The 13,728-nt window shown below is 41.2% G+C and overlaps 1 protein-coding gene across 2 annotated transcripts in view; it reads left to right on the top strand.

The window, feature by feature from the left end:
* SEMA6A (semaphorin 6A) overlaps positions 1-13,728 on the top strand; it is a 131,069-nt gene that overhangs the window by 83,557 nt on the left and 33,784 nt on the right. For both annotated transcript variants that reach the window (XM_023197455.2, XM_023197450.2), the window contains exons 7-12: positions 12-102; positions 3,815-3,934; positions 4,625-4,713; positions 5,864-6,081; positions 10,277-10,408; positions 12,541-12,696. In XM_023197455.2, the coding sequence (XP_023053223.2) occupies positions 12-102; positions 3,815-3,934; positions 4,625-4,713; positions 5,864-6,081; positions 10,277-10,408; positions 12,541-12,696 (806 nt within the window). The remainder of the gene's footprint in view (positions 1-11; positions 103-3,814; positions 3,935-4,624; positions 4,714-5,863; positions 6,082-10,276; positions 10,409-12,540; positions 12,697-13,728) is intronic.

Below are 13,728 nucleotides of genomic sequence, written 5' to 3' on the forward strand. Positions count from 1 at the left end.
ATTTCACTTAGATGGATACGTTGGAACCATTTGGGGATGAATTCAGCGGAATGGCCAGATGCCCGTATGATGCCAAACATGCCAACGTTGCGCTGTTTGCAGGTAAGCGACCTGATTTCTCCTCGTCGCATTTGCTTTTGCGTGTTTCATCCTGTCACTGTGAATCTGCTCTAGAGGATTCACGGAGTCACAGTTGTGCTTTGATTCTCTGGTGAACACTGTAATTAAGATGCCTTTCCGTTTGAAATTGGTATGAAAATTGTGCTTTTGCTTCTCAAACGAAGTCTGTGCCACACTTACCCATGCGTTTGTGCCTTCAGGAAAGGATAACAGCGTAGCACTGAACATGTGGTGAATCAGGGAATGTTTGGGCTCAAATAATAGAAAATCTCACCTCAAACCACCAATGTAAAAAAAAATAATAAAATTTAAATTTAAAACCCCCTACTGATGTGCATTTATTGTTCAAGCTAGGATGGACTTTGGGGTTGGCTAGATTCAACCACTCAACAGTGTCATCCGGGAGGCAGCTGCTTTTTATTCCCATGCTCTGCATCAACCTCATGATGAGACTGGCGGTTCTCACAATCAGAGGATGGCTGCCAGCCCCAATTAGTGCTACACGTCTTCTTGTCCACATATAGAAAAGAAAGGGAAAGAAACAAAAGGAAGCCTCTGGAAGCTCTCTCAGAGCAATGAGGCCATGTACCCACAAGCTTCCAGTAAACATCTTCTCAAATATCATTGACCTGATTGGGTTACATGCCTATCTCTGACCGAAAGACCATGGTGGCTGAGGGGAGGGTGCTAACTGCTTAGGCTGACCTCTACTCCCCAACACTACCCCTTCTTTCCACTGCAAAAGATATAAAGAAATCACAAACAACCATCATTTTCAGATTTAGTGGGATTTTTGTGTATGAGATTGTGTGCTTTAATTAGAAATTTATTTAGGAATTCATTACCAGCTGTGGATGTGGAGGTGGATATAAGCGAAGTGTTGGTATAATAGTGATTGTTATAGCTTGTAATAAAGCAGTTAACTATAATTTCCATCACAACAGCTAAAAACTGGCACATACTAGCTGGATGAGGGACACTAGGGCTTTGATTATGAAACAAGATTAGTTCCCGGCTTCCTGAACCTCTCCCTCAGTGTCATCCATTTGTGGGCCTGAATCTGCAGTGACAGATTGTCAAGTTAAGAAGGGCAAGTTCCTCAGGTTCTCCCCCTAAATGAGAGCACAGTATTACTGAGAAGCAGTTCTGTCAAGAACACAAAGTCTTGTAGACCTATTTGTAAAGTATGAGCAAGGCAAGTGGAGAGAGTATTTGGTCATATTCCCAAGTGCATGACTCCTCCTGGAGGCCCTCACTGACACTTGGAACCTGCATTAGTTGGGACCTTGGAGAATGTGGACTGCAGGGGAGAATTAAAATTTAACTGTAGGTCCAGGAGTGGTAGCTCACGCCTGTAATCCCAGCACTGTAGGAGGCCAAGACGGGAAGATCGCTTGAGCCCAGGAGTTCAATACCAGATGGCAACATAGTGAGACACCATCTCTACAAAAAAGAAAAAAATTAGGTGGGCATGGAGATCAAGAGGTTGAGGTTGCAGTGAGCTGTGATTGCACCACTGCACTCCAACCTGGGTGACAGAAGGAGATCCTGTCTCAATAAAATAAAATAAAAACATAATTTAAATGTAAACTGAAAAGATGAGTTACTGTAGCCTACGGTAGAAAAGGTGGAATAGGCAGAGAACTCACTATGGCCACCAAGTTTTTAGGAGCTCTACAGAGCAAGTCACATGAGTTAATACTATGACTGTCCCCACCCGTGGTGTTGTATCTAAATAGATTTTCATTTCAGTGTTTGAAATCTCATAAAGCTCTGCCCTTATTAATAGGAGATCCTCATTGCAAATGAATGGTATATTACTAAGAGTGACAGAGGCTGGGCGCAGAGGCTCACGCCTGTAATATCAGCACTTTGGGAGGCCAAGGTGTGCAGATCACCTGAGGTTGGGAGTTCAAGACCAGCCTGACCAACTAAAAATACTAAAAAGACCAGCCTGTCTCTACTAAAAATACAAAATTAGCCGGGTGTGGTGGCACATGCCTGTAATCGCAGCTACTCAGGAGGCTGAGGCAGGAGAATCACTTGAACCCGGGAGGTGGAGGTTGCAGTGAGCTGAGATAGTGCCTGCTATTACACTCCAGCCTGAGCAACAAGAGTGAAACTCCATCTTAAAAAAAAAAAAAAAAAAAAAACAGTGGCAGAAAAGTATTCTGTTCTACAAGTGAATGTTCTGGTGAGATACTCAGTTTTTAAAAGAATGCAAAATAAAAAGAGTTTTGGGGAGTAGTTAGAAGGAATAGCCATCACCATGACCTACATTCCCCTCTACCTTCCCCCACTACCCAGGTATATCTGTATGGCTTGGGGCTATAGGAATATAGAATATGTATTCTATAGTCATAAATATATAAAGAATGTCTTTATGACCTGAGGCTCAAAATCCGTAAGAAAAGTTAAGATTAGTAGATATTTTTGGGCCAATTTAAAGGTTTGCTCTCTGCAGTTTACATCTACCAAAATAGTCAAAACTTATTGATATATAGCTGTTAATATTGCAGATATTAAGACATCTCTAAATTGAACCTGGATAAATTTTAATTATTTTAAGACCAAAGACAGACATCAAGATCTTTGTTTAAGTGTATTGGGATATGAGTTTTTTTAAAACAAACAAAGAAAACCATAAACCATTACGTTTACACTACATATAAAAGAGCTTGAACAGTACTATGTTGTATATAAGTCACTTTGACATACAGCTAATGAATATATGTAATCCACTAAAAGTGAATCACCGAAGTAGTTTTTTTATTTTGAATATAATTCTTGTTTCTATTTAATCAACACAGATTTTGCTATTCTAGAACTCCCCTTTTGATTATTTGTTGGCAGAGTGTTTGCTAAGCCAGGAAGGAACCAAAAGGTCTAGAGACTAATCTTCAGTCTGCTTTATTCTCTTATGCCTGGGATCTACCCTCAATCATATCTCCCCCAAAGCATGAATTATTAAAGAAAGAGCTGTCTGAACTCCATGTCACTCCTTCCCCTTTCTTCTTTGCTTTAGCATGTTGTATTTCAGAATGTTTTTAGTTTGTGACTTTGGAGATACCGAAGCAAATACCTGTTATTGAAACCAGATTGCCAGGATTTAGTGAACTGTCAAACCCGAGGTCAAGGGGAGCTGTGACTCCCAGGACGGTAGCAATTTAGTCAGCCCTTTTTTGCTTATGAACCCTCTCTCTTCAACTCCTCTCACCTGATCAGACTGAGAACTCCTTTACTTATGCATGTGCCCAAAATTTCTGGGGATACAATCAGCATCCATCTTTCCCTGGGCTCTCACCTAATCCAGTTTACCATGGTGTGTGTGGTGGCAGTAGTAGTGTCCAAGGATCCTTGGCCTTGAGGTTGCAGTCAAGGTCCAGCTAATCAAGTGAAGCAAACATTTTTCATTTACCCTGTTCCCTGAGCTGCTGCTGGTACTGCTGCTTAAAAAAAAAAAAAAAAACATTGCCATGCAATTTAAAAATGAAAAATGTTTCATCTCTCATGATCCCAATTTAAAATGGTTAGGAATGTGGGCCAAGAGTTTTCCCAGTGACTCTGGGATTTTTCCCAGTTGTCCTATCTCATTTGCCTGATGCTGGAAAGCAATCTAAGGGATGGCCTTATTATTCCTCCACCCCCACTCACTTGCTCCCACCCTGTTCACCTCTTTTCTTTTCCTTCTAAGATGGAAAGCTATACTCAGCCACAGTGACTGACTTCCTCGCCATCGACGCAGTCATTTACCGGAGTCTTGGAGAAAGCCCCACCCTGCGGACGGTCAAGCACGATTCAAAATGGTTGAAAGGTGAACAAACAATTAAAAGAAGGAGGGTCGGAGGGGAGGGGAAACATATCTTGTGGGAGATCTCGAGTCTGGAGGGACCAGACTGTAGCTTCATTTTAGTAATGACTTCTGACAGACAGAAACATGTAAATTGCATCTTTGTTTTCAACGGATTTATTTACCTCCCTTTTCTCCTTCCCCTGAGTTTCTGGAGTATTAACGAAACTACAAATGCCACAACAATAGAACACATTACATTCATCTTTTCTTGCTTCAAGCTCTCATTTCTGAGTCCTGCATGAAAAGAACGGAACAATGCATTCATGGAAGGGGACAGGGGCGTGGAGGTGGTGGGGAAGAGGAGAAAAGCTATTCACAGCCTTGTATGAGTCAGGGTGACGAGGCAATGTATACAAAATCTTCTCTGTAATCGGGGCATTCCATTGTGGAAAATAAAATTACAGAGATATGCAAAATTCGATAATTCTTCATTGTTGATTGCAAAGCTTCCGAAAGATATAATGTGTAAGTGTGAATGCCTTGTGAAATCACCAGTGCTTGCATGTGTGAAGTCATTAGAAATGGTTAGTGTTAACCAAATGTCTAATGGCCCTACACTTTTAATTAATAACATGTCTTTGGCTACACTTGAGTGAAATTCTGTTAACTCTGTATGACATGTTCCCAATTAAAGTGCCTATTTGTCTACAGAACCATACTTTGTTCAAGCTGTGGATTACGGAGATTATATCTACTTCTTCTTCAGGGAAATCGCAGTGGAGTATAACACCATGGGAAAGGTGAGACGGGATGCTGTCCCTGGCTCACTTTGTAACATTTTCAGAAACCCACACCTTTGGACAAATGTTGTTATCAATGATCTTGAAATGAGAACCATACATCTAGTAACAGTCTTGGAAGCCCTATCTGCTTTTTCAGAACAGTAGCAAATCACAGGAAATTTCTTAAGTATTTCTATTGAAAATTTATGTTTGGTTGGTTTCATGCTGAGATTCAAGTATCTTTTTTTTTTCTTTTTGAGACGGAGTCTTGCTCAGTTGCCCAGGCAGGATTGCAGTGGTGCAATCTCGGCTCACTGCAACCTCTGCCTCCCTGGTTCAAGTGATTCTCCTGCCTCAGCCTCCTAAGTAGCCGGGATTACAGGCATGCGCCACTGTGCCCCACTAATTTTTTTGTGTGTTTAGTAGAGACAGGGTTTCGCTGTGTTGGCAGGGTGGTCTTGAACCCCTGACCTCAAGTAATTCACCTGCTTCAGCCTCCCAAAATGCTGGGATTACAGGCATGAGCCTCCACACCTGGCCCAAGATTCAAGTGTCTTGAGATGTGATTTCCAGGTATACTCAACAGTTTTTTTTTTTTTTTTTTTTCTTAATTGAGTGGCTCCACAGAGACCGTAACTATCTGGTATCTTTAATCAAATTGAGTCTTGATTTTTGTCTTTATTGCAAAAATCAATACAACATTTAGGGGATATCCATTTTAGTTCTTTTTACCAGAGAGTATATCAAAGTCCCTAAGTTGAAGGGTAACATAGAATGCCAGGGTGGCTTGCACAGATTCAGGGCCCACAGGCAGCTAGTGAGGATGGCAGGGATGGTGCATACAAAGTGTGCTTTTGTTTGAGGAAATAAAAAGCTAAGCAGTCTGTATGGAAATGAGTTTATGTGGCTGGGAGCTGATTCCCTGAAGGATTTATGGCTCTGTATTAAATGCCACAGCCTTATCTTTTAAAACATGCTGCTCCAATGCTGAGTTTTCCTCTTTTTTTCTTTTCTTTTCTTTTCTTTTTTTTTTTCCTACTGATTTGAGAAACAGTATTAAATTAAGCACCTTGTTATTTTGTTTCTGTTTTCAAGGAATGGAAATTCTACTAAGATCTCCTTGCAAAATGAATGCATTTCATTTTCCCTATGTGTTTTCCCTCTGCAGGTAGTTTTCCCAAGAGTGGCTCAGGTTTGTAAGAATGATATGGGAGGATCTCAAAGAGTCCTGGAGAAACAGTGGACATCGTTCCTGAAAGCGCGCCTGAACTGCTCAGTTCCCGGAGACTCTCATTTTTATTTCAACATTCTCCAGGCAGTTACAGATGTGATTCGTATCAATGGGCGTGATGTTGTCCTGGCAACCTTTTCTACACCTTATAACAGGTAATCATGCCCTAGCTGTGTTGACCTCATCAATTCTTCCTGGCTTCCTTCTCCCGGGGGGTTCTCTTCTAATAAACAATATTTGCAACTGAATGAAAATTGCATTCACTGTGTGTAGCTAAGAAGCACTTAACACTTAGTTTTCATCAACAAATTAATAGTAGTTTATAAGCATTATTAAGTTAGGTTTTAGGGGAAGTAATTAGATAAATTATAACAATATCTTCTATTTATATAAGCCTGTTACATAAACACTTTTTATGTGTTATTTGTAAATCCGTCTAGTAATCCTAGAAACTTGATAATATTGTCCTCTTTTTCCACTTAAGGAAACTGAGCTCAACATATTATACTACCTGGTCCAAGTAGTCAGTAGATGGAAGAGGCAGCTTTGGAACTCAAGAATGTTCCTCCTGTCTCTTCTAGGTCATCTCATAATTTGCAGTATTTGACTTTTAATATTCTCATGACTGGATCAGTACCTTTTGAAGTTAAAACATTGGAAATATATTAAAATGCTACAGGGTAAAATCTAGGATTCAAGTGAGTTATAAAGGACTTTGGTTATTATCCTGTCCAACAAAGTCACCCTTAGGCAAGCTCACTCAATAAGTTGGGTCACAACCCAGACCCCAACCGCAGCACCGGAATCTGACTCTGGAGGGTCCTAGTGAGAATTTATAAATCATCAAACATTGTACCTACAAATTATGAGTGTCAGCCTAGTCACTCCTATTTTTGTATTTAGTTAAAACTAAGACTTTGGGCAACTAAATGATGCACTAATAATTGTTCCTAGAGCAGTGAAAATGTGTACAGAACAGAAGGAAGATAAGCATTAGTGTTTTTCCTTAGTACTCATCTCTCTGTTAAGCCAATGAGATTTCAGAATCCTAGTAGTATTGTGTGAAAATGATCCTAACTGTGTGCATGGTTGTGAAATCTAAATTCATGTGCTGTGTTCTCATTTCTGTGCAGAATTTTGGGTGTTCTGTATTGAGTATCTTCCTCTAGTAATACACTGTTTCGCTTTGAATTCAACTTTTTACAAAGACTTTTAAGAACATGATGAGTGCCTAAATGACAGGCACACAAATGATAAAACTAAAGGATAGCATCTAGAAAGAAATGCTTAAGAACTGACTAGAGCCCGGAACAGACCAAACTTCATGAAGGATGAAATCATGTTCCTCAATTATACAGCGGATGAGAGTCAAGCTCCCCACTGAAAATAATACGAAAATATGAACCCATATTGCACCAAGAAGTATTCAGTTAGATTTAAGTAAGCTTTAAACATCTGTAGGGATTTTCAGACTTGCGGATAACAATGATATTTAAAAATTCAGGCTTCTGTTGCTCATACATCAGAACCTGTCTCTCTAGGATTTGGTAAACGTATACTGTCTTGGCACATGGAAATGCAGGGACTAGTGGAATCTAAGAGCAGTTCTAGTTTTCTAGTTTCTGTTTTGTTTTGCCTTGTTTTTTAAGGGTGTGGGTTACTTTGTGATTACAATATAGTAGTAAGCCCTTAAATATTATAGATAACTCCATTTATAGTATTTTCTTAAAAGACCCTAAGAAGTAACCACTTAGTGCATGCTTATGCAGTCTCGGAAATCATATTTGTTTGATAATCTAACATCCACGTAAAAATATGCATACCCATTGTCATCTATAAATTATAGTCCCTCTGTTTTCACTGTCTCTGGTTTCATCCCTCTCTACTTCATGCTTTACACATGCACACTTGGTCATATCAAATTGTTTCAAATCCATTATTTGCCCTGAGGATAAAGCCCTTGCTCTTTGACATAACACACAAGCCCCCACAGGGTCTGACCCCATTTCCTCCTCTAGTTCATCCCCTCCCATCCTCTGCTATGCAGCCTGTGCCATGGGCTGATCGGAGCAAAGATCTGCTCCTTGAATGTGCCATGCTGTGCTCACTCTTTGCTTTCTGCAAGATCTGCCCACCTGACCAACATCTGCCCACTGAAACCCTGCAGATGCTTCAAATGTCAGCTAGTCACCTCCTGCGTGACCTTGTGCATATTCCTTTTATACTCTGCTCTTACCAGATTGTCCTAAAGATGTTGTTGTTGTGATTTTTGTTATTATTCTTTTTTAAATTTTTTCCTGAGATGGAGTCTCGCTCTGTCACCCAGGCTGGAGTGCAATGAGCCATCCCTGTTCACTGCAACCTCCACCTCCTGGACTCAAGCAATTCTCCTTCTTTTTGTCATTATTCTTATACTTGCCTCCACACTGAACTGTGAGCCAACTGAAGGAAAGACCATATGTTGTTTGTGGAGCACTTACTGCCTTAAGTAGGGGTTCCATAAATATATGTTGAATGAATGGAAAATGGGAAGAAAGGAATGAAGGAAAATTGAAAGGAATGAAAGGAAGGAAGGAGAGCGGAATGTAAGGAAGGAAGAAAAAAGGATTTTACAACTGATTCTAACCTCGGGAAGACTACGAAACCCTAGGATATTTTTAGTTATTATGAGATGCATCATAAAATACTTCAAACAGCATTTATCCTATTTTTCTTAATATATAGGGCAAATACTATATGTAATTGTGTTACTTTCAGAAAAGGAATATGTGACGAGAGTCTTACAAAATTAAATAAATAATGCAAAGGTTCTGAAATTCCAAAACAAATGAGAATCACTGTCTTTTTTTTTTTTTTTTTTTTCCTTGAGACAGAGTCTCACTCTTGTCGCCCAGGCTGGAGTACAGTGGCTCAGTCTCGGCTCACCGCAACCTCCGCTCCCAGGTTCAAGCAATTCTCATGCCTTAGCCTCCCGAGTAGCTGGGATTACAGGCGCCCACCACCGGGCCTGGCTAATTTTTGTATTTTTAGTAAAGATGAGGTTTCACTATGTCAGCCACTCTGGTCTTGAACTCCTGATCTCAAGTTATCCACCCACCTCAGCCTCCCAAAGTGCTGGGATGATAGGCGTGAGCCACTGCGCCCGCCCTATCACTGTCTTATACACTTAGTTCTGTGAACAACATATATACGTGTATAAATTTATATGTATTTAAAATTTATTTTGCCACCTTATTTTAAATAAGCATTTTAAGCTTCTCCCTATTTCTTGCTTTATTTAAGCAGTTATTATTAAGCAATTATTCAGTAATTTTCTTATGAAATTAAAGATGGAATAAATTATTCTAATCATTTATGAAGTTATTTTTATATCTGTTCGACATTTGCAAAATTCAAGACTAAATCATTCTCTGTGGATGATATTCCCTGCCCTGGATGATGTTCCTGCACTGCAGGGCACCCATGTCTCTTGTCCTGGGTGCTCTGGCCACGTAATGACCCACGATCTCAAAGCCTGATTAAAACTCTTGGCCAGCTGGTGCCTGTAATTTATTTGATCAAAATCATGGAGCAACTCTAGTCAGAAACAAATGTGGGTCCAAATGTAAACAGTGTGCCAGACGAATGAATAATTCATTCCTTCCCATCATTGATTAAAAAAAGAAGCCTAAGTCCTTCCAGGGGTGCCAGGCAAGGATATAATTATAGGTGGAGCTGAGGGCCATTTTTATTATTTAGCACTTTATAAAGTACTTTATTTGCAAAGTGATGGCATTTTAGAGACTTAAATTGTTTAGTCTTATGTAAGTAATCAGGAAGGTAAAAATTTAAATGTACAGAGACTAACATAAAATGTGTGTGGGTTTCCCCACAAACACATTCTCACACCCTGAGTTCTTGGCTTGAAAAACCAAATACAAAGAAGCAATATGTGGACATTGGGAGAGCATTTTTGTTTCAAATTTTCACCAATATGAGTGATACAGAATGCTCTCCAGAGACTTCAGAGAGGTCACTGATAATTAGTATCAGGGAATTCATGAAACTTCCATCACTAGCTCAACAATTCTTCCTTCATAAACAAAAGCAGTTCAAGAGGCAATGTAGACATGAAGGGTTTTTTTCCTCTCTGTGAGCTTGCTACAACTAGCCCATTCTTTAAGGCAACTGATGCAAATTTGATTGAGAGAAATATTTTCTTTGTGTACTAAGATCCCTTACATTTATAGTGTCCAAGGTATCAACTTTAAATTTCACTTGCTGTACTAGGAAAGTTTCTCTGGAGTATGTTCCAAACTACATGCATAACCAGTGCGTGAGTAACACTTGATGTGAAATGTCATGTTGCAGCATCCCTGGATCTGCAGTCTGTGCCTATGACATGCTTGACATTGCCAGTGTTTTTACTGGGAGATTCAAGGAACAGAAGTCTCCCGATTCCACCTGGACGCCAGTTCCTGATGAACGAGTTCCTAAGCCCAGGTATGTGCAAATATTCCTATGGCTATTTTAAACTTTAGAAATGGCAAAGCTTACACCTCTGATAATGAACATCCTATGAACTGCACACTAGTGCCTTCCATGCCAGCCAAGCAGATTGCCTTCATCTCATTAACCAAAACCCAAAGTTACCTTCTCATATAGTCAAACCAATGTCCCTCTAGTCTTCTGCTTTAACCTTCAGATATTTATGTATCCAATGTAATACTACAATGGTGGAAACCATCTGAGGCCTTACTGGCTTACAGTTGGGAAAACCGAGGCCCCGAGAGGTAAAGGGTGTTGCACAAGTTCAATAGCAGGGGGAATGATGTCCGCTGCTTCTTTATGCTTCCGTTCAATTTTATAGAGACCCATGTCTTCAAACCCAAATAAAATAGGAAACGTAAATAGTGTTTTCTGGATTTTGTGACCAAGCTGGACCAGAGTTGAGTCTAGGAGTCCAGACCGAGGGTGCGAAGAATCCAGTGGGTAGGGTGGACCATTAAGGTGTCTCCGGTCTGCCAGATTCTGGTCTGTTTGGGGTCCAAATATAGTGCAGTGTCCTCCTCCCCAGATCATGCCTTAGAATTGCTTTCATGAGATACTATGGTCCAGAGGCAACCCAGAGACCTCTCAGTCCTATGTAGTCGCTTCCTAAACAGGCTAATTCATCCTAACTGGGACAGGAGGGAGGTCCCCCCTAAGCCCTTTGCCTGCCTCTCTTTGTGGCACACACTCACACCTCCATCGCAGCATTTGCACTCCAGGTTCCATAGAAACAGCCATGGTGTCTGTCTTCCCCCGGAGTTGTGTGCCTCTGGAAGGAAGCCCAACATCTTACTAATTTTTTGTTTTTCAACTCTCTTCCGCAACCTCCAGTCCTCCCCACAACGTACCTGGCCAAGTACACTTACATGAACTAACTTAGGTAATAGAAACCAGATATACCCAGAGGAGAGACGTAGTGGTTCATCCGTCTTCATTACCTGAATTATCTGGCATGTTCATACTCTGCCACTTACAGAGAGCAAACTAGGTGTGAAAAGCACACCCCAGCAACCCCAGACAGATAGTCTTAAATCATTGCCTGGGATTGTTAACTACCTTCTAGATAAGCAGGAAGGGGAGTTAAGCCTGAGGGCCTGGGTTTCAGAACGGTCTTATGTAATACTCCTTGGTGTGTAAAGATGGTGTCACTCAACCAATACAGGCACGTATACTTTAAGTGATTTTCTACTAATGGCAGTGAGTTTGCCCACATCCTTCCACATGCCTGCCTCGTCCTTCTTGCAGCAGTCAGGATGCTCCCAGGATGCTGCCTTGGGACGGTGTGGGCAGAGGAGTGGTTTATGCTGGTGTCGTGAGGTTCCAGTCTCCTCTCCTGCACCACCCAGGCAAACCAGGTGTCTGGACCAGATGGGCTTCACTGCTTCCCTAATCTGACTTTGCTGGGATAACCCTTGACTCCTGAAACCATAGAATTTCTTGTAGTAGCAAATTTTTACGGTCGTCATTCAATGACAAGAAAATGACCTTTCAGGAAAGAATCTGATATAATTGGCTTTTCATACCTGCCAAAATCAAACAAAAATAAAAACAACAATAAGAAACAAAACCCAAATGTTCTCTGAGGGAGCCCCAGGCAATGAAACATGATTACATGGAGTCTTGCTGGCACGTACCCTGTTGGTTTTTGGAGAGTCTTTGCTTTCTACACTTGCGAAAACGTCAACCTAATTCTCTCCCTCTATAGAGTAAATGCATGAGGAATCTCTAGCAGGCTTTTTGGATAAGTAAAACCATCCCCAAGATACGTGCAAACCACACTCACTCACTTGTTTCAAGCTCCATCACTGTTTACTGAAGTTTGTTTGTGCTTCTGGGAGGAAGCCAGCCTGCCCCCAGCCGAGGCTGAACTGTGCTGGCTCAGGCTCCTCTATGAAATGAGGAGGCGGCTCAGAGGAAATCTCAGCATATTGTGCTTGGTGGCATTCTGCATTGTTCAGCTTCCTCCTCTCAGGCTGCAGTACATTCTTCTCCATCCCAGATGCTTAGAGAAGCAGTTCATTCAAAGAATTTGCCATAAGGCACAAAATGAGCTCCCTCCTTCTTCACCCTTTGTTTCATTTTAGGCCAGGTTGCTGTGCCGGCTCATCCTCCTTAGAAAGATATGCAACCTCCAATGAGTTTCCTGATGATACCCTGAACTTCATCAAGACGCACCCGCTCATGGACGAGGCAGTGCCCTCCATCTTCAACAGGCCATGGTTCCTGAGAACAATGGTCAGGTGGGTGTCAAGCAAACCGTGTCCTGATGAATTTCCTAACTTCATCTCATGCTCGGAGAACCGATCGGTGCATCATGCTTTGAAATGCCACAAACATCTTCTGCTATCCTGGGCATTCATTCAGCTGTGCAATGCTGGCCGGTTGGTTGGATACACACATTCCCAGGGAGAAGAGTTCCAATATGTTCAGGCTAGTTGGACACATGCCAGCAATTAGAGGAAGGAAATACCTTTCCTTCTGGATTAGCCCATTGATCCAATCTGTGCAAAAATAGAGAAGCAGTAAAGGAGAACCAGTGAATGGATGTGGATACCTGATTGGTTGGAAATGATTACAAAACTTGCAGTAGATTCCACCTGAGCATGGCTCATGGATCGTCCGCTGTCACACAGAGCACAGACACCACATTCGCCAGTGTGAAGGATTCATAGTTTAGTATTCTTTTTCTGAACTGGTGGCCAACAGAGAAGAGACAGCCAATTAGAGGTCTGTGATTGCATTAAAAAAAACTCTTCCTTGTATGTATTCAGAGCTTATTTCCAAACAGTTCAACAGGCTTTCCCAAGTACCATCCCACTGTGGTAGTCATCAAACAAAATGTTAATTAACTTTACCACTATTTTTATACTCTGACTTTATTAAAATATATTAAAGCACTGTAATAGCTCTGGCACATAAAATGGAAACCATGGTATATAACTTGCAGGAGGGTCTGTTTTCTGGTTCCAGCTATGGTGCTTAGGACAACTGGGTCCCCATAGAATGTCGAATGTCCAAGAGATTTCAGAGAAAGTAAACTGCTGGTAGGACTTATCCTAGGTATGCCCTTCACCTTTAGCTTTAAATGGATATTGTTTGGCTTGCAGGTCCCTGCAGTTTTTAGCAGTGCCATTAGCACTCTGCCTCTTCATCCTTGAGAAGTCTCCCAGCCCCTCTACATACAACTGGAAAGGTTTCCAATCAAACATTTTGTTGATGGAGGCTTTGTACCTCAGAGGAAGAGTATGGAGAAATGGCAGTCATTGCTTTTC

Source organism: Piliocolobus tephrosceles, chromosome 4 (genome assembly GCF_002776525.5).
Source record: "Piliocolobus tephrosceles isolate RC106 chromosome 4, ASM277652v3, whole genome shotgun sequence".
NCBI classification, from domain to species: domain Eukaryota; kingdom Metazoa; phylum Chordata; class Mammalia; order Primates; family Cercopithecidae; genus Piliocolobus; species Piliocolobus tephrosceles.